The 21,381-nt window shown below is 41.0% G+C and overlaps 4 protein-coding genes across 4 annotated transcripts; 3 read left to right on the top strand and 1 right to left on the bottom strand.

Annotated features, from left to right (window-relative positions):
- The first annotated feature begins 5,177 nt into the window (after positions 1 to 5,177).
- LOC126605835 (uncharacterized) lies at positions 5,178 to 6,223 on the top strand. Its single transcript, XM_050273284.1, has one exon. The coding sequence runs from the start codon at positions 5,339 to 5,341 to the stop codon at positions 6,080 to 6,082; it is 744 nt and encodes a 247-aa protein (XP_050129241.1). The 5' UTR covers positions 5,178 to 5,338; the 3' UTR covers positions 6,083 to 6,223.
- Positions 6,224 to 7,239: 1,016 nt separating this feature from the next.
- LOC126605837 (ultraviolet-B receptor UVR8) lies at positions 7,240 to 10,074 on the top strand. The gene is made up of 4 exons (XM_050273288.1): positions 7,240 to 7,644; positions 8,163 to 8,198; positions 8,337 to 8,437; positions 8,513 to 10,074. Exons 1-4 carry the CDS (start codon positions 7,371 to 7,373, stop codon positions 9,821 to 9,823), a joined length of 1,722 nt encoding a protein of 573 aa, XP_050129245.1. The 5' UTR covers positions 7,240 to 7,370; the 3' UTR covers positions 9,824 to 10,074.
- A 482-nt stretch (positions 10,075 to 10,556) lies between these two features.
- LOC126605833 (nuclear pore complex protein NUP85) lies at positions 10,557 to 16,205 on the top strand. The gene is made up of 18 exons (XM_050273282.1): positions 10,557 to 11,064; positions 11,205 to 11,307; positions 11,409 to 11,519; positions 11,637 to 11,720; positions 12,211 to 12,282; positions 12,423 to 12,479; positions 12,711 to 12,830; positions 12,929 to 13,129; positions 13,320 to 13,430; positions 13,529 to 13,566; positions 13,769 to 13,925; positions 14,477 to 14,578; positions 14,718 to 14,774; positions 14,932 to 15,078; positions 15,180 to 15,250; positions 15,325 to 15,412; positions 15,523 to 15,579; positions 15,787 to 16,205. The coding sequence occupies exons 1-18, from the start codon at positions 10,661 to 10,663 to the stop codon at positions 15,979 to 15,981; spliced, it is 2,175 nt and encodes a 724-aa protein (XP_050129239.1). The 5' UTR covers positions 10,557 to 10,660; the 3' UTR covers positions 15,982 to 16,205.
- Positions 16,206 to 16,366: 161 nt separating this feature from the next.
- LOC126605831 (protein unc-13 homolog) lies at positions 16,367 to 20,972 on the bottom strand. The gene is made up of 5 exons (XM_050273280.1): positions 20,325 to 20,972; positions 19,080 to 19,946; positions 18,256 to 18,711; positions 17,882 to 18,071; positions 16,367 to 17,793 (listed from the first exon to the last, which is right to left on the bottom strand). Exons 1-5 carry the CDS (start codon positions 20,877 to 20,879, stop codon positions 16,856 to 16,858), a joined length of 3,006 nt encoding a protein of 1,001 aa, XP_050129237.1. The 5' UTR covers positions 20,880 to 20,972; the 3' UTR covers positions 16,367 to 16,855.
- Between the last annotated feature and the right edge of the window lie 409 nt (positions 20,973 to 21,381).

Below are 21,381 nucleotides of genomic sequence, written 5' to 3' on the forward strand. Positions count from 1 at the left end.
CCGTACATACATTGTCATATAGTTTTAACCAACTGACCTAACTCATATGTGTTTGTAACCTATAATGTTAATAATCTTTTCTTACTATAATATGTTGCGTGTACTCTAGGGGACACCCGAGGCTTGTTCAAACAAAAAAAAAAAGGACCGAAGTGGTGGAATATGTGCATTCCCAAGCGGGGAACGCAAGAATCGTCCAAAGAGAAAGTATATACAAAAGGTTGGTAAGAATTTAGAGTTATATAGGCTCACTTTTTTGGGTGCTAGCTAATGCATTACAGAAAATAAATAGTCTTGGAGACCAATTTGCAAGTGCAGAAAACAAATGGTTGCCCTATAACGTGGCTTGAGGGTCTACCTATGTGAAATAATGTTCTGTATTTCATTTCTTAATCAAAAGGAATTACAATCAGGTTTATATACACTTCTGTAAAATAGCTTAGTGACTAATTAAGCTTAGTTAACTAACTAAACTAGGATTAGTTACATGGACAACTGTAACAAACTTATAACAGTATTACAGCTAGCTATTATGTAGCTCTTTACACCCCCTCAAGCTGATCGGAGGAGGACCGAGAGAAAGCTTGGACTGAAGAAACCGAAACCGAGCTTTAGACAGTGATTTGGTATGAATATCAGCAACCTGATGGTGAGTATGGATGTAGTGCACACGAAGCAGTTTGGCAAGAACAAGTTCACGAATATAATGATAATCAAGTTCCACATGCTTTGTGCGAGCATGAAAAACCGGATTAGAAGCCAAAGAGATCGCAGAGATGTTGTCACACCAGATTTTAGGAATAGTAGAAAGAAGGAAATCCACATCCTGAAAAATTTTGCACACCCAAGTAAGTTCAGCTGCAGTGTGGGCGAGAGATCGATATTCAGCTTCGGTAGAAGAACGAGCAACAGTATGTTGCTTTTTGGCACTCCAACTGATTAGATTTCTACCCAAATAGATGCAGTAACCACTGGTAGACCGGCGATCAAAGACACAACCTGCCCAATCAGCATCAGAGAAAGCAGTAAGATGCAAAGGACCTTTCTTGAACCACATACCTTGATCAATGGTACCCTTTAAAAATCTGAGGATTCTTTTGACAGCTTGAAAGTGGGAATCCCGTGGACAATGAAGAAATTGGCAGACTTGATTCACTGCAAAGGAAAGATCAGGTCTTGTCCAAGTAAGATACTGAAGGGCCCCGACAATGGATCTGTACTCAGTGGGATCAGCCAATGGAACACCAACATGATCTAGTTTCTGTGTGCCTAAAGGAGTACCACAGGGCTTGCAGCCGTCCATGTGTGTCTTGACTAAAAGATCCAAAGCATACTTGTGTTGAGAGAGGAATATACCTTCAGAGGATCGGTGCACTTCGAGGCCAAGAAAGTAATGTAAAGGACCTAAGTCCTTGACTGGAAACAAGGAACTGAGTTGATGAATAAAGGATTGACACAGAGAAGTATTGGGGCCAGTGACCATAATATCATCCACATAGACAAGCACAATCACAGGAGAGGGTTGAAGTTTCACAAATAAGGAACAATCAGATTGAGAATTTGTGAAACCAAGGGAGACTAAAGTATGAAAAAGCTTATCATACCAAGCCCGAGGAGCTTGCTTTAAGCCATAAAGAGATTTGTTAAGCTTGCAAACATAGGTAGGCTTGGAGGAATCAATGAAACCGGGGGGTTGTTGCATAAAGACTTCTTCTTGAAGAGTACCATGGAGAAATGCATTGCTTATGTCAAGTTGGTTTAAAAACCAATCATGTTGCACAGCAAGAGTGAGCAGAATACGAATTGTAACCGGTTTTGCAACTGGACTGAATGTTTCTTTGAAATCAATGCCTTCCTGTTGATGGTAGCCTTTAGCAACAAGGCGGGCTTTGTATCTGTCAACTGAGCCATCTGGTTTTCGTTTGATACGAAATACCCACTTACAGCCTACCAGATTTTGATGTGGAGATGAAGGGACAAGAGTCCAGGTGTCTGTGGAGTGAAGGGCCTGAAACTCTTCAAGCATGGCTTTATGCCAGTGGTCATGTTTGGAGGCTTGGAGAAATGTGGTAGGGACAAACGAACTTGGATCAAGGGGATGTTTAGTAGCAGCCAAGGCTTTTGGCTTGAAAATGCCAGCTTTAGATCTGGTGAGCATGGGATGATGATTGAGAGGAGCTGAAACCAAAACTGGAGGAGGCAAAGGGGAATGCTCCTGAGAAGGAATTGGTGATGAAGGCTGCGGGGAGTGTGGATGATGGGGTGCAGATGGTGTAGAAACATCACTAGAAAGGTGTGTACTTTGTCCCGGAAGAGAAGACGAATCTGGAGGTACAGATGAGCTTAGGTGAGGAAATGGTAGGAGAAAGTCAGTTGGCATAGGGGATGGAGCAGAAGAATCCCTCTGAGAAGAACCAGTAGGCAGTGAAGGAAGATCATTATATGGAAAATGATCTTCATTAAAGATAACATGCCGTGAGATATAAATTCTGTTGGAGTGAACATCAAAACACCGATAGCCTTTATGTTGAAGACTATATCCCAGAAAAACACATTGGGTACTTTTGCCATCCAGCTTGGAATGCACATAAGGCTTGAGCCACGGATAGCAACTGCATCCAAACACCTTCAGCTTGGAATAGTCAGGAGGCTTGTGGAAGAGAATTTCCCATGGAGACTTGTAAGAACCAGAAATAGGCATCCGATTAATAAGATATAGAGCAGTGGAGAATGCCTCTACCCAGAATCTGTGTGGAACCTTAGAACGAACAAGAAGTGTCCTGGCAGTCTCAGTGAGATGTCAGTGCTTGCGTTCCACACATCCGTTTTGCTCAGGTGTGTGAGGACAGCTAAGTTGACGAGAAATACCATGCTTGTGTAAAAAAGAACAAAATGCAGAACTTGTAAATTCACCCCCTGAATCAGATCTGAAAGTCTTGATTTTATTCCCAAGAAGGTTTTCAACATATGATTTGAAAGTTACAAAGATAGACATAACTTCAGATTTTGCTTTTAAAGGAAACAACCAGCTATATTTGCTAAATTCATCCACAAAGAGTACATAGTACTTATAACCACTGAGAGATGAAACTGGACAGGGACCCCAGACATCACAATGAACTAACTCCAAGCTACGAGAGACAGTAGAAGTACTAGATGAAAATGGCAATTTGTGAATTTTGCCAATGGCACAGTCTGTACAAAAAAATGAAACAGAAGCAGAACGAGCAGGAACAAGTTTAGTAGTATGCAGAATCCTTCGGAGAATAGCAGGGGAGGGATGACCAAGCCGGTTATGCCATTGCTGTAAAGAAACTTATGTGCTAACTAGAACAGTAGGTGAAGCTTTGAGTGGTTGGCCTTGTAAGGGATAGAAACCATTCTTAACCGGGCCCCGAAAAAGCATCTTCCCAGTGGAACGGTCCTTGATAACAGAACCATCAGAGTCAAGGGTTGAGGAGCAATAATTATCCCTTAAAAACTGATACGCAGAAAGCAAATTAAATTGCATCATTGGGACATGAAGAACATTATTTAAGCGAAAATTAGCATGAGGAGTTTGAAGAACAGAGGAGCCTATATGGTGAATGGCCATACCTTTACCATCACCAACATAGACTTTATCTTCACCAGAGTACGGAGTGGGAGAAGAGATTGCGGCAATATCATTAGTAACATGCGCAGTAGCTCCAGAGTCCAGGAGCCATGGAGACTGGGAAGAAGAAGCAGTATTGACACACATAGCAGCAAGCTGAGCATGTGGAATTTTGCCAGCAAAAGCATGATTCATTCGAGCATAACAATCAATAGCCTCATGATCAAAGGAATTGCAGATTTGACAGGGAGACCGAGGGCCAGAATTGCGACCGTAACCACCAAAATTACGAGTGAAGTTGCCAGAATATCGATTAGAAGGACCATTACCAGTGCCATAATTGTTGTAATTTCCACGATAATTGCCACGGCCTCGATTGTTTTTCTGAAAGTTACCCCGATTACGATTGTTGCGCTGAAAATTGGGGTGATTACCAGTGCCATATGCTTGTGAGAAGGAGGGCGTAGGTAAAAGACCATGCTGAAATTGTGAAGGTTGAGCAACAAAGGCTTGGAATGGTTCTGCAACAGCAGATGAATGAGCTTTCTTCTTCCGAAACATAAAAAGTTCTTTGTTCATTAGAAGACCATGAAGCTCATCTAAGGAAGTAGATGAAATTCGAAGCATGATAGAATCAATGAATGATTCATAATCATCAGAGAGACCATTAAGCGTGACAGCAATGAGATCTGATTCAGAAATTGGGGCTCCGGCAGCCATAAGAGCATCTGATATACCTTTGATACGCTGCAGATAATCAGAAACTGAGAGATCACCTTTTTGAAGAGCATGAAGACGCGAGCGGAGCTGATGAATGTGAGCAGCCGTGACTCCACCAAAACGCTGTTCAAGATTCTGCCATAATTCTCGAGATGAAGTGACACCGACGGTAAACGGAATTAAGTCTTCAGAAAGAGTAGAATTCAACCAAATTAGGATATTTTGATCCTTTTCATACCAGATCTCGAAATTAGGGTTAGGAATTGCAGAAGCCACACCAGAATGATCAGAAAGAAATGGCGGTGGACATTTCTCAGATCCATCGATAATCCCGGTAAGCTTGTATCGGCGAAAGATCGGAGCAAAGAGAGCTCTCCAAGCCAGATAATTATCCTTCTTAAGCTTTGTAGGAACCATACAACTGATGTTCTGGATGGAAATCGAAGAAACCAGAGAAGAATTGGAAGAATTAGGGTTCATCGAAGCAGGCGGTGGAGGAACAATTTCTGGATCTACAGGCGAAGAGGTAGAAGACGCCATGAAATCTATCAAGAACTCAAGCAAGAAACGCAAAGATTGAAGCAAATGCGATCAGAGAGATGAAGAATTGCAGAGGAAGGTAGGATCGGTGCGTGAGCAGAAAGGCGGTTGATACCATATGTGAAATAATGTTCTGTATTTCATTTCTTAATCAAAATGAATTACAATCAGGTTTATATACACTTCTGTAAAATAGCTTAGTGACTAATTAAGCTTAGTTAACTAACTAAACTAGGATTAGTTACATGGACAACTGTAACAAACTTATAACAGTATTACAGCTAGCTATTATGTAGCTCTTTACTACCATCACAATCCAATTCCCTACCCTCCCGCTATCCCTCACGTACTCCTCCATCTCACACAAAGAATCCCACCATTCCCACATAACAAACAGTTCTTTCCCATTTCTCACATTTTTTGTTCTCCAACAATACAATCACATTTCCGACTGCCACCCTAACTGCATGCGTAACTGCCCTAATGGAGTCCGTCGCCTCCAACTCCTCCCCACAAAACCACCGCCTGGCCCAGCGGCCGCGAACACGTATCATACCCACGCAGCCCTTCGCCGACCGCATTCTCCGAGCCCTGCACCACAACCTCCGACTCCTTCACCACCGCGAATCCAACTTTTTTGTGTTAGGTGCCTCGGGGAATGTGTACGCTGTCTCCTTATCCGCCACCCCTTCATGCACGTGCCCTGACCGTACAACCCCATGCAAGCACATCCTCTTCGTGTTCCTTCGAGTGTTGGGCCTCCCCCTCGATGACGCGTGTCTGAGGAGGAAGACGCTGCGGTCGTGCCAGGTCAGCCGCCTCTTAGGGCTGCCTATGCTGCCGGAATCACTGGCGGCTGTCAGCCTTCGAGAGAGGTTTCATCAGCTGTTTTTTCAGGAATCTTCGTCGACAACAAGGCCACGCCATGACCTGGAGATTGAAGAGGGGAGGAGCTGCCCTATTTGTTTGGAGGAGATGGCGGGAAGGGAGGAGAGAGTGGTGGCTTGCGGGGCGTGCAGAAACCCTATTCACGAAGAGTGTTTGATGAAGTGGAAGCGGAGCAGCGGGAGAAGGTCGGCGAATTGTGTGATTTGTAGGGCAAGGTTGAAGGATATTAATAGGATTATGGAACAGGATAAGTACTTGAATTTGGCTGCTTATTATGCCACTAATCATGATCAAGATGACATTGACAATGCTGATGAGGGTCTATATGGTAATCGTTGATCGATCCAAATAATCTTTCTAATGTAAATTAAACTAAATTATTAGAAGGGATGATTTATAATTGTAAATAGATTGAGGGATTATGTAGATTTGAAAAGGAAATGACAAATTGCTCAGGGGAAACTTGAAAATTAACAAAAATCTCGAAGAGATGGCCAAGTGTTTACTATTAATTACTCGAACAAATATTGTCTTCAATTTTCATATTACTGTCTACATAGCAGGCATGAGAAGTGTTAGATTTTATCCCAAAAAGATAAGTGTAAAAATAACGAAAATTACGAGTATTTTGAAAGAAAATGACAAAATAAGTGTTTTTTGCATAAATTTGATGAAACTATAGTATTGCTTAATGAAAGAGATGGATGCTGACCAATTCATGCACATTCTAATGTGAAAGAAAATATGTCGTGTCACTTAGTATACAGACTCGTTACGCCTTATAGAAAAAGAAATGTATATTCGATGCCATGGCAGAATCTCTCATTGTATTGTGAAATGAATTGACATGTCTCGAATTGTTGATTAAGCAAGAAGTTAACTATACATTCAGTTGTGACAGATTTAGTCAAATATAATGATCAATTGTTTGACAAGAAACAGAATTAAGTGGATAAGCTTCTTAATTCCAGTTAAGCATCTGACAATCACAACTTCACACTACAAATCAAGAAATAGATTAGCATTATCAAGGTCGACTAAAGTCACCTTGAACAAGACCCAAGTTTTATTTTTGTTTCACATTTGATTTACGGTGTTTTTCAATTGGTTGCTCGTAATTGCATGGAAATTTCAGGTGTTTTCGTCACCTTCTTTTAAGTCCTTAGTCATAATAACAAACAATAAGGACAATAACAAAAGAGAAGTTCGTTGTGATCATCGAGCTGTCAAAATACAATACCGCCTCATATTATACCGAATGTACAAAAGGACGATTTGTCGGTCATCAACAAAAAAAAAACAATTTTATTTTTTATTTTATCAATTAATAATATTTAGATTGGATAAATAAATAAAAATGAGATAAATAAATAAACACGAGTGCGTAAAAAGCGTGGGAAATTCCAAATAAGAAAATATTACGGTTAAAATGTGCTCAACTGTCACATAGGTAGTACATATCTCTCAAAATTTTAGCATATAAGGGGTAACTCTCACTGGCATTTTGTCATACATCTGGTCAGCAGGGTCATTGCACAGAGAAATTCCTGCAAAAGAAAAAGACCTCTGCTTTTTTCATCGGCATTTTCTCAAACACCTTATCTTCTGGGTCTCTCCAGCTCCAAAAATGGAAGAGGAAAGCGCCAGTCCTCCGCACGGCCGCAACTTGTCTCGCAAGGTGGTGGCGGTGGCCGCCGGCGAATCACACACTCTGGCTCTCACCGGCGATGGGTTTGTGTATTCGTGGGGAAGAGGCATGTTTGGGAGGCTCGGGACCGGTTCAGAATCCGACGAGCTCTTCCCTGTCCGAATCAAGTTCAATGATCCTCGCAGTGCAAAAGGAACGGGGCTCAAATTTGTGGGAGTTGCAGCCGGTGCCTACCACAGTCTTGCTCTTGCTGGTCAGTTTTCAGATTTTGATCAGATTTTGGTGTTTTCTACCGTTTAATGTGTGATTAATTCTGATGGTTAAAGTTCACAACTTTCCTCAGTAGTGGGTTAGGCCGGTTGGATAGGGCGGTGTGCCGGTCCTCTTGCACCAAAGTTTGAATCCCGCTTCCCGTAGATTAGAGTAGTTTAAATATTTTCTTATTAAAAGCTCATTACTGTCCTCCATTTGCATACATAGAAGGCAAATTTGAAGTTTTTACTGGGTGCTATTGGCATTTAAAATGCTCTTTTGTTTTTGTTTGTTACAGTGATGGGGTTTTGTTCCTTGACAAACTTCATGATGATAATATAAATAAACCAACTATACAGGTTAGTGTTTAGTCAATAAGTTAGATATCAGGGCCAAGAACATGCATCTGGGAATAGGTTTAGCCGGAATCTAGTTCGAAGATTGAAGTAATACAACAATGAAATAATCGAACGCTAGACATGATTCTGCTGTGTTCTAACTTTAGTTTTGTGGTGGCAGATGATGGATCGGTTTGGTGCTGGGGTTACAACATCTGTATCCTTCATTATGGGGTTACATATTAATTATTAATTCAATGCAACGAAATAACTTACTTATGGAAATTGAATCCCTAGTATTTGCCTTTGTGTTTGCTCCTCGTTTATATTGTTTAAGTTCTTGACTGTTAAATGGATGGCCAACTGGGTGTAAACGGAGAAAATTCTTTGGTGCCCTGCTTGCTGGAGCAGTTTCTTGTTGGGGGATCTGCAACGGAGAGTGAAGTGCCACTTAAGGTATTGAAGAAAACTGTATTCACCGAAATAAATACCTGATGAAGATAAGAACCTTACATGCTTTTTTTGCATCAGGTTTGTTCTGTTAAAGCTGGAGGAATGACGTCCCTAGCAATTGATAATCTAGGTACCCTTTGGGTGTGGGGAAATTTCCCACATGAAAGCAGCAGCAATGAAGGTGGGTTCTCTCTGGTGAGCAGTTTCACCCCAACTCCTGTTTGGGATTTCCATGGCCACGTTGTTGTGAAGGTGGCATGTGGAAATGAGCACGTTGTGGCCCTGGTTTCTGCCGAAGAAACATATAAAGGTGAAGATCTTGTTTGCTTCTCTTGGGGCGGTAACAGCCATGGCCAGTTAGGCCTGGGGGATAAAGAGAGCAGGAGTCGTCCCCAAATAGTAGAACCTTTTGATCACGAATCCTCTTTCGCAGTTTATGAGGTAGCATGTGGGGCATTTCACACGGCTTTGCTCACCCACAAAAAAAGGCCAAGTGACACATTGGAAAGTATGTGCTGGACTTTTGGCCTCGGAGAAAATGGGCAGCTCGGGCATGGAACCACCCGAAGTGGATTGTCTCCTGAACCTGTGAAAGAATTGCCACAGTACGTATATCTGGTGTCTGTTGACTGTGGCTTATTTCACACTAGTGTTGTTTCGTCTGCGGGAGATGTGTGGTCATGGGGAATGGAGAAGGGTCTTGGCCTATGCCCAGATGCGAGTTTTAGTAGGACTGATTCGGGGGATGCCATTTCTCCCCTACAGATTAATGAATTGAATGGCGCAAAATTTCAGGATCCAATCCAAGTTGTCTGTGGGGCTGCCCATACTGTTGTGGTTGCAAATGATGGATTTAAACTTTGGTCATGGGGGAGAGGAAGGAGTGGGGTTCTCGGAAATGGTAAGACAACTGACTGTTATTCTCCTGCTGTTGTCTTGTGGCCTCCGCTTGCAGATGATTTCAAGCAAGAAGAATTCAATACTGTCGATAAGAAAAAGCCTCTTGATGACGGAGATAACACTGGTGAAAGAAATTTGACAGAAGACGCCAAAGAAGAGAACAGGTTGTCTTTGGCAATGGAAGAGATGAAGCTTCTGCAGTCAAAACTTTCAGTCATGGAAAAGTATACTGGCATACTTCATGGTTCAATATTCGGAAAACCTTTTAAAGAGCAGGATATTCCAGTCTCGTTGCAGAACTCGGGTACTTATGACATTGCAAAGGAATGGGAGAACATGTTAGAGTCAGCAGATCGGGCCAATCTCGTCAGGCTGGAAAAGTTCTACCGGAACATGCTTGCTGGTGTTAAAGACAAGCTAATGAAGAGAAAGATTCAAGAGATGATAAGGGAATGTCTCGGTTCTTCTTCGATAAATCCAGGCGTGTAATTCCAAAATATGAAATACATAGGCAATGCAAATATGTTTGAATTTGTAATACAAATCTCTTTGTAGTTTGTACAGAAACTTTGCCCAGTTGGTTTTCCCAAGTGCTTGATATATGATGTCAAGTGAGAGTTTGATTAGAAAATAAAGAGATTATATGTAATTGTGGGGAACAATCCAAATTATTTGTAATTTTTGAGTAAAGATATTGGGGATCATGTAATTTGTGAATAAATATATTGCGGTCTATAAAATGTGATCTCTCTATAGCATCAATCATCGAAAAAAATCCAAACTAAATGAAAATTGAATTGGCTGGAACTAATGATTCCACTCAATTGCAATTAGGTTTGATTTTAGCGAATTCGTACCAAATTATTATGATTATTAAGAGAGAGTCGAACTTAATTATGACATTTATAACCATATAATAATTAATCACAATTGGATAGATAAGAGCCGTAACTATAAGCTAGAAAAAGACAACAATGGCGCCTGGATAACATTTATCTGTTGCCAAACATACCAAATTGTAAACGGGAGGATTCAAAGGAACTGAGCCTACTCATCAAATGATTCGGACTATTGAAATTTAATTCAACAGTTATAATTATTATAACTTTTAAGGATCCTCTGTTTATAATCGTTTGATCAAATTTCAATGATCCGGATCATTTTACGAGTAGCTCAGTTGAGGGGACCCGGTTCCCAAATTGCTCATTCCGTCTTTAACTTTCACCGCTACGCGCGTTTTGACTCTCCCTCTAGTTTCTCCCCCTCACAAAACCTCTCCCAAAACCCTAAATCCCATTCACTCCCCACTCCCATCTCTGGCACAAAATGCCCGGCGTCGCCTATGACTCCGGCGACACGCCCGGCGCATTAGGCTCCAATGACACCGCTATGGTCCCATACTCGCCGGAGATCCGGCAACCCGTCGTGTACTCACTTCACCACGGCCTCAACCCTCCGATCGCTCGCCTCTCCATCTCGTGGTCCCGGGGCAACACTCTGCGTGTGTCAGTTCTCCGTCCGCCTTCCGGCGAAGACTCCGAAAAGGATGAAGTTGGCGGGAAAGTGGTGGAGGTGAGGCTTAGTAATGGAGACGGCGAAAATGGCGATGCGAACTGGCGGAGGATCGCTTACGGTTCTGTGCCGCCGTTCGCCCTACTACAGAGCCGGAGGAGCTCGGTTGCGAGCTTATCGAAGGTGTCAATGGGTCCGTCGTTGTACAACATTGATTGGTAATAGAAATTTTGATTAGTCTGTTTGGTTGCTGAGAAAAAAGTATACAAAAATCTGCAAAATATCTAATTTAGTTTCTTTGGATTCTTCAATTCTCCCCAAATTATGAAATGTGACTCCTTTGAGAAAAATATATTAGGTGGGAGTATGTGATGGAGTATAGCAAGGACATAAATTCACTTCTTGGTAGCTCTAAGTCGCTTCCTAATCCAGTGATCGAAGACCCGAAAATGGTTTTAAGGGTAAATTCGAGTAATTTCATGTGGTTTTTTATACGATCTTCCTTTTCCGAATTACAACTACAAACATAATTGTTAGGTCTAATTCCAAAAAGTTAATGTAGAAAGTTGAGGAGCCTACTGCTTTAAAAGCTGCGTGGGAGTTGATGGAGATATTTTATGCAGACAAACAATCTCAACCATGGTTACCCGAACGGCTTGTTGATTGGCTGGCGGTAATGATCTTGTTCTCTTCCCTTTATTTGTTTATTAGTTCTTACACCATAATTTCAGCTGTTGCTTTATGATGGTCACAAGTCACAACTTTATGCTATGCTTGTGTTTCATGGCAGGATCACGATAGTCTACTTTCCAGCACACAGCCAACAGTCCATTCGAAGCTTGTGGATTTTCAAAATGAACTTGTTAGGTTACAGGTTTGACCTGTCCTGTTCCAGTTTCAATCAAATCTTTTCATCTTTCTTTTGGAATTTCATTAGCGTTCATGATTCCTTAGCTGGCTCTGAAACACTTCTTGGAGTCTTACTGAGGTCTATAACGGGAACACAACAGAACTCAACTATGGCTTTTTTTAATTTCTAGCTAAGTTTTTGGAACCTATTTATGTTACCCTGCTTGTTCTCTTCATCCATAGGACCATATGCCGCTGATAGTTACTTTATGGATTCTTTCTCTTGTTACACTAGCTTGTTATGTGGTCCTGTCAATTAAAATTATTTTGTGAATGTGATTTCTTTTTTATATAATAAAGCCTAGTAATCGATATAGTAGCTTTCTTTTGATTTTAATGTAGTTGGTGTAAAAATTTTGTTGATGAAGTTCCACCTCTGTGGGTTATGTCTGGTCAATTTGTCACACACTGGTTCATAAAGATATTGGAGAATTTGATTAGATTTGTTTCCGCAGGTTATTGAGGACGATCCTAAATATTGGGAAGTATTATCATCGGCATTGTCAGTTGGCTGGATTGAGATTGTGGTTTGTAGTCTTAAGGACCCTCTCCCTTTTCTTCTATATTACTTTTTGTTTTATTGCTCGAGTTTTCTGTCTTCTGAATTGTTAAATAGTTCCATTTCCAAGTTATGAAAGACTGATAGATGCTGTTTGATTTTGTGCAGGTGAAAATGTTGCGGTTACATGGATCTTATCAACTCCATCAGCTTGGAAACCGTGAGGTAAATATATTGAACACGGAATAGGTGGTTTATAATATATTATGATGTTCCTGCTACCTCCTTTTAACTTTCCATTTGTTCAAGTTCTGTGCTAATTGTTCCGTGAATCTTTTCCATATCTGGCCACAGATCACCATATTCGTGTTCTAATGCTCCATGTAAATTTCTATTGTGTACTTTATGGATTTAGCACTGAAACAACTGATGCCTGTCCTGTGTGTAACTAAATAGACAGAGAATGGACTTGTAGAGACAGTTTCCGTCCTTATTTCAAAGATGCCACGCATGCGTCCTGAAGTAGAAGATGGAAAGTTAGGTGAATGCTTCAAAGCAAAGCCAGATTTTATCAAGGTGTGTTTGAGCCTGTAAAAACTTAGTGTTTTTTTTCTATTCTTGCTTTTTTTTTCACCCTACTGTAATTTGTAACTTTAAACATCCTTGTTGCCTAGGCATGGGAGAAATGGAGAGCGCAAATTACTAAACTTGACTGCAGTGCGTACTGGCGTCAGTGTGATCACCGTCAAACCCGGGAGGGGTTGAAAAATATGATACAAATTATGCTTGGAAACACTGACAATCTCTGCAACGTAACTTGCCATTGGATAGAGCTGTTTGTTTCTCACTTTCTATATGTCAGACCATTCACAGTGGTAAATGCCCAATTACAATATCCTTGTTTTAATAGTTCTAATTACAGGATCGTAATTAAAATTTCCTAATATGATGTAATTCAAGACTCTGGATAGATTGTGAGCTATGTACCTGTCATCTCTTTTTAATACATTCTTATGTCTAGCAGCTGGACTATAGTTGAAAACTAATTCCTTTTCTAAAAATCAGGGTCTTGAAAGCATGCATAGCCTAGCCCAGAAGTGCATGCAGTTAAAACCAATGTCTAGTTCCCATGGGTTGATAGCAATTCTTCTTGGAATCCTAGGGGAAAATACCGAGGTAAGTAGTTTGGACTAGACACTAATAGTGTACCAATCTATTTATTTTGTCCATGTTTTTCTTCTACTGAAACCTTTGGGTGTTTGGAAATGGTACAGGTTGTCCTAGCAGAATGCTCAAGAGCATTTGGGCCTTGGTGAGCTTCTATGTTCTCTTGTAACTGCGTGTATTTCAGCATTTGGTCCAGAGAGGCTGTATAATGTTCAATCATTCCCCAATTCCCCCCAACCCACCAATTTTTAAAAGTTTAAATGGCTTGTGAGATTAAAAAAGATTGAATGTGCTACTACTTTGTTATTGAAATTCATGTAGATGTAACTCTTCATTATTTGAAATAGGATGGTTGCCCATGCCATTGAGTTGTTGACCACTGGGAGCGATGAAGCAGAACTTCTTCTACAGGAAGAACGCGATAGCTTGGGGGGAATTAGTATAGCAGAATTACATCGACTTGTCTATGCTCAAGTCCTATCGTCACATCCATTGACTTGGCAAGTGAGTGCAGATGAGATAATTCTAGATTGTTTTTGTTATGAGTATTGCAGTACTTGATTCATGATCCTGTGCTTTTCCAATTTTCATAGACAAATTAGCATATACAATTGTGCGCCGAAGGCAAAGTTTTTTTTGCTATTACAGTATTTGATTAGGAATCCATGATAATAATTAATACATAAAATGTATGTTACTTTTTTGAGAGAACCACTCTTATGTTTTGCTCAACGCAATGTGTATGAACTTTTTCTAATGCTCTACAAGCACATGATATTTCAAACCATGTTGGTCATTCAAACTGTTTCTACAATGTTTGATTCTAGGAGGCTTACTGTTGTGATTGTATTCAGTCCTCTCAGTCGAATCAAACTTATAGGCATATAAAATTTCTAGTCTTGCACATTGCGATTGATGATTTCTTGATCACTATCTGTTGAAGTGCTTATCAAGTTTCTGTTACAGTTTCTCTTTGTTTCTTATGACATTGAGTTGGTAAAACTCACAGTGCACGTACTAAATATGTTGATGGTTTGATGTTCTCATGTTTGCAGATTGCTCCAATTTACTTGACATCTTGCACGAAGCAGGGAATGGCTTTGTTAGAGATTCTATTGTATAAGCTGCCAATTCAACATAATGAAACGCTACTTAAGGTGATAGGCAAAGTTTTAGAGCCAAAGTTTATTGTTACTAGCCATTACACATGGTTCTTTTTCCTGGATTGTCGATCTTTTCTTTGTGTATACTTGTGGCTGATAGAAAAAATAACATTATTTTGAACTTGTTGTGCAGAATATAGAGATATGCCGTCTTTATGAACTTGACACTGTTAGTTCAAACATTATGAAGGTATGTTTAAATTTGGAAGGATTGTCTTTTATGTTCATGAAAAATTATTGTCAGATTATGTACTTTGTACGAGAAATCGGATATAGGAAATAGTAACCACTTGCATGATCTAGTGTATAGACTGGTACTTTGTGTTTAAAAGGTTCTCAGTTTTTAGATTGCTGGGGTGTACCATTGGAAGCATGGTAGGAAAGGTGCTGGAGTTTTTTGGCTTCAACAAGCCCGAGATGAAGTTCGTCTTAGCAGGATTGCTCAGCAATTGTTTGATTCTGTTGGAAAGTCGATATCTGATGAAAGTTTCAAGGTAAAATATTATTTGTTTGCACACAACGTGAAATATTGATATTAGAACAAAAACCAGTTTCATTTTAGAAGCGACTCATTGGTTATCGTTTGTGCATACAGCAATGGGAAGGCTTGATTGAATTGTTGGGTTCTGAATCCAAGGCTACAGGGGGTCTCGACTTTCTGCACAAGTATGAGTTTTGTCTTTTGCATTTTCATAATTATCCTCCAGATTTTCACACATACAACATTTGGTGTGCTGTAGGTATAGGGATTTCAAAAAGTCCCTTAAGCAAGTTTATGATGGAAAAACTACTGATGCTGCTCGGCAAGCTGTAGAATCTTTGATATCGGTTAGTGTGCAACTTTTATGTGACTGGTCCATTCGTTGCGTGGGATATATAGTTTTCAAGGCTTGAAGTGTCTCGTAACTTTTTTTTTTTTTTTCCTTAATGAATTGCAGCTTATGAAAAACCCATCTACGCCCCAGCGCTTTTGGCTGCCTCTTCTGCATGACTCGGTAAGACATACGATATTGTTGCTAATCTGGATTTGGACATAAACTTCATATAGTATGAGTTAGCGGGTGAAGGGCAATATTTTCTTTACTTTTGCAACAATTTATGTGTAACGAAAAGCATCTTTTAGATTAATTAAACGCTTGGTCGCATTGATACACTTTCGTAAAAACATGATTTCTCACTGCATTTCAATTACTTTTGTGCAGTTAAAGCTGCTTAACTGGCCGGACCGTCCTCTGCTAGATGTGTCTCAGACAACCCTCCTGTTGAATAAACTGCAAGAGTTGTCCATGGCTAAGCTCCGTCCTGACTTTATCGAGGCAGACTTACCACCGCAAGCCCTCGTTTCTGTACGGTTAGCTCTTGCTGCAAATCTCGGCCGTGCCACCTTAGAGGAGTAAAGAAAATGTTTGTTTTTCTCCGGCAGCTCTGAGATGTTGACGTCAACATGTTAAACTGCTGTAATAGATGTTGTCTACTTTTGATATTTACCATCACATCTTCGCCAAGACAAAGTTTCAGCAAAACTCGAGGCCTGGTAGTTTCTTGCAGACATTCCCCGAAACATGCGTCTTTGTAAATTTGCGATATAATTTTAGAGTAAAAGTTGGGATTGCAGAAAGAATTATCTCAGGGCAGTGATTTTCACGCTCTCGTCTTCTGTTTTTGTCTCTGAAATTTAAAAATGGAGTCCGTAGTACGAAAATCACTACCCTTTTGGTCGTCGTATCCCATATCCAGCCGATATGGAATCAAGTGTCTAATCAACTTTTAGGGATCCATAAATTGTCAACAACCTCACTTATATTACATTCTGATAAATATTATACGACCAACAAAACGATGCTGTTCTCTATACCAACAAGCAAACCAACAAACAACTGACAAATATATAACATCGAACATTCGGGGGTAAGAAAAATGCTGTGCAGTAGAGCATTTATAAAGAATAACATCAATCGCATTATATAAGCCTCTAAACGATGCAAATGAATGGAAAAAAAAAAGAATAATGGACCTCCAGAAGTCTGCGTCCTTCTCAACTCTTCTGCTCTCCAATCTTCGTGTCTTTGCAAACTGCTGGATTTATACCAAACTCTCATGAACTTACTATACACGACCACTGCCAAGGGCAAATGCGAGCATCTCAGCCCGGTGATCATCACTTAATACACTTACAATCATTGTCTGCGCTTCCTAGAATTTTCTGCAAGACAATGCCCTCCAAAAGGCCATCCCGCGGTTATCTTTCCATGTACCATCCTCGCGTTAACTTTACAGTTTCTTGGGCAGATTATAGGTCTTCTTCAAAAACTTGGTAGCTGATTCATCATTCCTGTAGCACAACACGCGAAGGAGCGTGTTTGGTTCAGTTGGGTTCCACTGCCCAGATGTTGGCGGCAATGGGAGTCTGGACCTGGCGGACGAGCCATATGACTCCAAGGTCACCCGTCTAAACCGTTCGACGAGGCTATCAGTGTCTGTTCTGAAAAGGGGAAGCACACTTCTCACCGTTGTTGAAAACTTGTCTATCAATTCAGAAGGCAAGCCATCCCCATTGGCCCAGAATAGATCCTTGAGGGCTTTGAAATCGTCCTCTATTATTTGGGAATCCTGCTGGGAGAATGCACGAGAGGGGCCTCCAGCAAGCAAAACCAGCAAGAATCCATCAAATGACGCTCTCATTATGTCAGTTATAATCCGTGTACGAACTCTTTCATGCACAGTATTGGATATTATGAGTAAGTTCTTCTCCAGCCCGTCAAGAAAAGCGTCTATTCTACAAGAGGATGGTTCCCCAACATACAAACCATCCCACAGAACATGACTTAGGTCATGGAAGATCATTTTATAAGCCACTGCCTCACAAAGCTGTTGGATTGCTTCCACACAAGCTGCTGGCGTGAGTTCAAACTTTTTCCCCAGTCCATTTGAGAAGTCTTCTACATTAGCAGATTCTGAATTTCTGAGATGAGTAATAATCCGTTTCTCCAAAACCTCCAACTCACTCCGGATTCTTTGCAACGTATTTATACGAGCACACATCTGAGGTATCCCAAAGGAGTTATCCCCATTATTGAGTGTTGCAACCTGAGAGTTCCTCTTTTGAGGAACTGGCGATTTTTCTTTCTTTTTGCCAAAGCCTTGGAACTTTGATCCTATGGTACATCTGGTCAATGCCGGCATAGTGGGAACAAACGTATTGCGAGATCCTGCACAACAGAATGAACAATATTGGTTATCACAAAAAAAACATACCTTAGTCCACATACAAATAACTTGAGTTACGAAATTATTTACCACATCCAGATTTTGCCTTGGTTACGTAATACTGAAGACATCTATCAAGGCCAGTCATCAAGTCAGGAAGCAATGCAGGATGCATAGGTATTGGCAGCTGAAAGAAAGCTTCCAGAGTTTCATCAAGGATTCGCAAAACTTCAACAGCAGATGGGGCATATCCATCTTCGTTTGCTTGTGGGTTCCATACCTGAAACATTGCAATGTAAAAGGTTATCTTTTGGAAAGATTCACCAGTCACACGTAATGAGCAAAAATAACGAATGAAAAAGCCTAACATTAAAAGAAAATGCAAAGGAGTGTTCCAGATATAAGACCAAAAAATTGTATAAACATTTGATTCAGACTAACAGATGAATATAGTTAGTGCACACCTCTTGTTGTAGATTCCTATCAATCCATTCTTTCAATCTGTCCACTCTTGTCTTAATCCACACTTTCACCAGATTCGCAATTGCAGTTTCAGCCTCGTAAGGAGGCATCTCACGAATTATTGCCTTGCCACCGTCATCACTATCTACAGAGTCTAAAACTGCTATCAGCACAAGATCTTTCTCCAGCTTATCTGCGGCTCTCAAAACTTGTACAGCATCTGGTGTCAACTCCGCTATACCGGATATGAATTGTTTAATCTCATTCGCATAGCAAGCGTGAAGGGTTGCCACAGCCACCCCGGCAGCAAAAGGATGCCATCTCTTCAATATTGGACTGAACACCTCTTTCTCCTTAACTGCCAGCTCACCAACGTCCTTTGCAAGGATGGCCAGAACAGGAAGGGGATTTGGCTGGTGTCTTGATGCTCTCCTGCTTGAATCTGCCTTTTCCATTCTCTGCCATATAAGTAAACAAATAATTTCTTGTCAGATAAAAAAATATACGGATGTCAATTATCATGTATATTTTCTAACTATTGCTTTTGTTCCCTTCAGGCCTTTCACAATAACAGTCTACTGTTATGTCGTATGCATGATATGCCTTAAGCAAGCAATGCATACTCCGTATATTAGGCCTTTATTTTGGGATACATTGACAAAGCATCAACACCATGCAAGTTGTTGGATTCCAAATCCCACTTTAGTATCCATGCTGCGGACATCAAATGATACCATAAAACCAAAACGGATATGATATTCGTTGCATTTTCCCTCTTATTGAAGGAAGGAAAGGGGGGAATCAGTGGCAGATACTGAGGACTTGCCTGAGCAAAAGCAGTGCGCAAGGATGATCTGATGTAGGTGTCAATCCTGCTACGGGCAACATCAACTTCATTTTTCCTCCTCCTGCGGTACTCATTTGATATATCTTCAACTAAAATCTTAGCTGCTACTACCCCCAGAGAAACAATGGCCTGCATAGCGTCAATGTTACTGCTATCAAAAGTGTCATGATACGCAAGGAGTCTCTTCTCTGCCCATCCCAATATTGAAGTCAATGTTGAACTCAAGATCTTGCAGTACTCGGAATCCTTTGTTGCCTTTGCATCTTTAGCAACCTCAGCTAGCTGACTATCAGCAGCATACAAGAGGTCCAGTTCTACTTGACCAGTTGCAACAAAACGATGAAATAAAACCCAAGTAAAGCAAAGGTTATGGAGCATCTGGTTCATTCCAAGGATTGACCAGGTCTTCTTAATATGCTCCATTAGCTCGTCAACTTCCTCTATTATAGATGTTTCGTCGTGAAGATCAAAGCAGGCTTCTAGAAGCCTCTCATAAAGCCGGAGATTCAATGGTAACCCATCTGCCCAATGTGATGTATCATAGAGACCATCAGATGACCTAGAAGCAAGAGCCGTAACAGCATTACGAAGAACCTGCAGAGTCTCGTTATTTCTGCCAGTTTCAAAGGGCCTGTCCAATGCCCCATTAATAATTTGACGCAATCTCTGTGCAGCATTATTCGACTTGTCTAGTGGCACGTGGGGATGCAAGAGGAGACCGGCCTCAAGAATTTTGAGGGTTCTTTTCTGCCATGCATCGTATTCTTGCTGGTCAGTGAAATCAGAGGACTTGAGCTGCTGTAACAGCTCCAGTGGCACTACCACCGACTCAATTCGCCTTCCGACCTGCAATGAGTACAACAAACAGAACACTCGATCACTTACAACTCCAATACAAACGACCCTTAAACAAAAGCTCGAAAATACTGCTATAAAACTAAACATTCGGTGTCGCATACCGAGCTCGAAATGAGATTTTGGTTCATTTAACACTGTCAGTTTCATCAGATCAAACTACATTTAGTAAAGAAACAATTTTTGCAATCCAAATTGACCAAACCACTCTCAAATTTGAGCTAAACAATCTCATCACATCATCAGAATTATCAAAAACCAAACATTACCCACTAAAAATAATTCAAAGCAAAATTAACCCTTTCAAAGTCAGATCAACAAAAATCACAAATGAGAAAAGAAAAAAAAAGGGGAAGAAATTGAGCTGACCTGAGAAGCAGAAATCCTGAGCAGAGCTCTCCGGACTCTGGAGTCAGTGGCCTCAGAAATCCCCATTTGGATCCTCATCAGCTCACCCACCGTCATTGCCCGCCTAGGCTTTCCGGGACCCGACCCGGCCCCGGACCCGGCCGACCCAGGACTCTTCTTGGAGCCGGAGCCCGGCGATTTGAGACCCAATGCTTTCTTCATCTTGCTGGCAGCTGTGGAAGTGAGCGATCTCTGCAGCGCGGGGGAGTCGTTGGGGGAGTTGGCGTGTTGGGTCGGCGAGTCAGCGGAGGAGGGTGTGAAAGTCAAGGCCTTTCCGGTGGATGTGCGGCAGGCGGCGACGAAGATCTCGTAGGCGGTGAGTCGGAGGTCCGAGTCGCTGAGTTGGGTCGAGAGCTGGCCGAGCGGGGATGGGAGATCGGTGCCCATTGCGGAAATGGATCTGGTGGGTATGCTGAGTGGTTTGGCGGGTGAGGCGGTGGCTGTGGTGGTTGTGGGGGCGGTGATGCCTCTCTTGGATTGGCCCAGCGAAGAGAGGTCTCTGAAGAGGTGAGCCATTGAGGAAGATACAGGGGAAGAGAAGAAGAGATGGAGTCCAAAGTATTGGACTTTTTACTTGTACATTTTACTCTCTCTCTCTCCTCTCTCTTTCTCACACACGTCCCCTAACAGACAGTTTATTTATTTAAATTTTTTTTGTGTGACTTTTTGGGTGATTCAAAAATAAGTTTTTTGATCAAAAAATAAAAAATAAATATATATATATTGTGTTTATTTTTATGAAATATTTGTCAACTGTTGCTATTGTGGTAAAAAGTCATGTATTGAATTTATGTCTCAACAAATTCTCAAAATATGAGGAAAGAAATGGCTACCTATGAAAATTACCTATATTGTTGTTTGAGTGAAACTTTATTTCTCAAATTCATGGTAAATCTATCACCCTGAGACTCGAGACTTAAACGGTGCTAAACAAAAGATTTTAAAACAGAGCACCATATAAATTCTATCTTCTTCTCCTTTTACTATTTCACTGCGGCAATGCTGCTTGTGAAACGAG

Source organism: Malus sylvestris, chromosome 15, assembly GCF_916048215.2.
Source record: "Malus sylvestris chromosome 15, drMalSylv7.2, whole genome shotgun sequence".
NCBI classification, from domain to species: Eukaryota; Viridiplantae; Streptophyta; class Magnoliopsida; order Rosales; family Rosaceae; genus Malus; species Malus sylvestris.

Excerpts from the sequence above, each read along its gene's own strand:
- LOC126605835 (XM_050273284.1), top strand. The coding sequence starts at position 5,339 with ATGGAGTCCGTCGCCTCCAACTCCTCCCCACAAAACCACCGCCTGGCC.
- LOC126605837 (XM_050273288.1), top strand. The coding sequence starts at position 7,371 with ATGGAAGAGGAAAGCGCCAGTCCTCCGCACGGCCGCAACTTGTCTCGC. Across the intron at positions 8,199-8,336 it reads GTGCTGGGGTTACAACATCT|ATGGCCAACTGGGTGTAAAC; the intron begins GTATCCTTCATT and ends ACTGTTAAATGG. Across the intron at positions 8,438-8,512 it reads AGAGTGAAGTGCCACTTAAG|GTTTGTTCTGTTAAAGCTGG; the intron begins GTATTGAAGAAA and ends TTTTTGCATCAG.
- LOC126605833 (XM_050273282.1), top strand. The coding sequence starts at position 10,661 with ATGCCCGGCGTCGCCTATGACTCCGGCGACACGCCCGGCGCATTAGGC. Across the intron at positions 13,130-13,319 it reads ATGTCAGACCATTCACAGTG|GGTCTTGAAAGCATGCATAG; the intron begins GTAAATGCCCAA and ends TCTAAAAATCAG. Across the intron at positions 15,251-15,324 it reads GGTCTCGACTTTCTGCACAA|GTATAGGGATTTCAAAAAGT; the intron begins GTATGAGTTTTG and ends GGTGTGCTGTAG.
- LOC126605831 (XM_050273280.1), bottom strand. The coding sequence starts at position 20,879 with ATGGCTCACCTCTTCAGAGACCTCTCTTCGCTGGGCCAATCCAAGAGA. Across the intron at positions 18,072-18,255 it reads ATAGGAATCTACAACAAGAG|GTATGGAACCCACAAGCAAA; the intron begins GTGTGCACTAAC and ends GCAATGTTTCAG. Across the intron at positions 17,794-17,881 it reads CAAGGCAAAATCTGGATGTG|GATCTCGCAATACGTTTGTT; the intron begins GTAAATAATTTC and ends TCTGTTGTGCAG.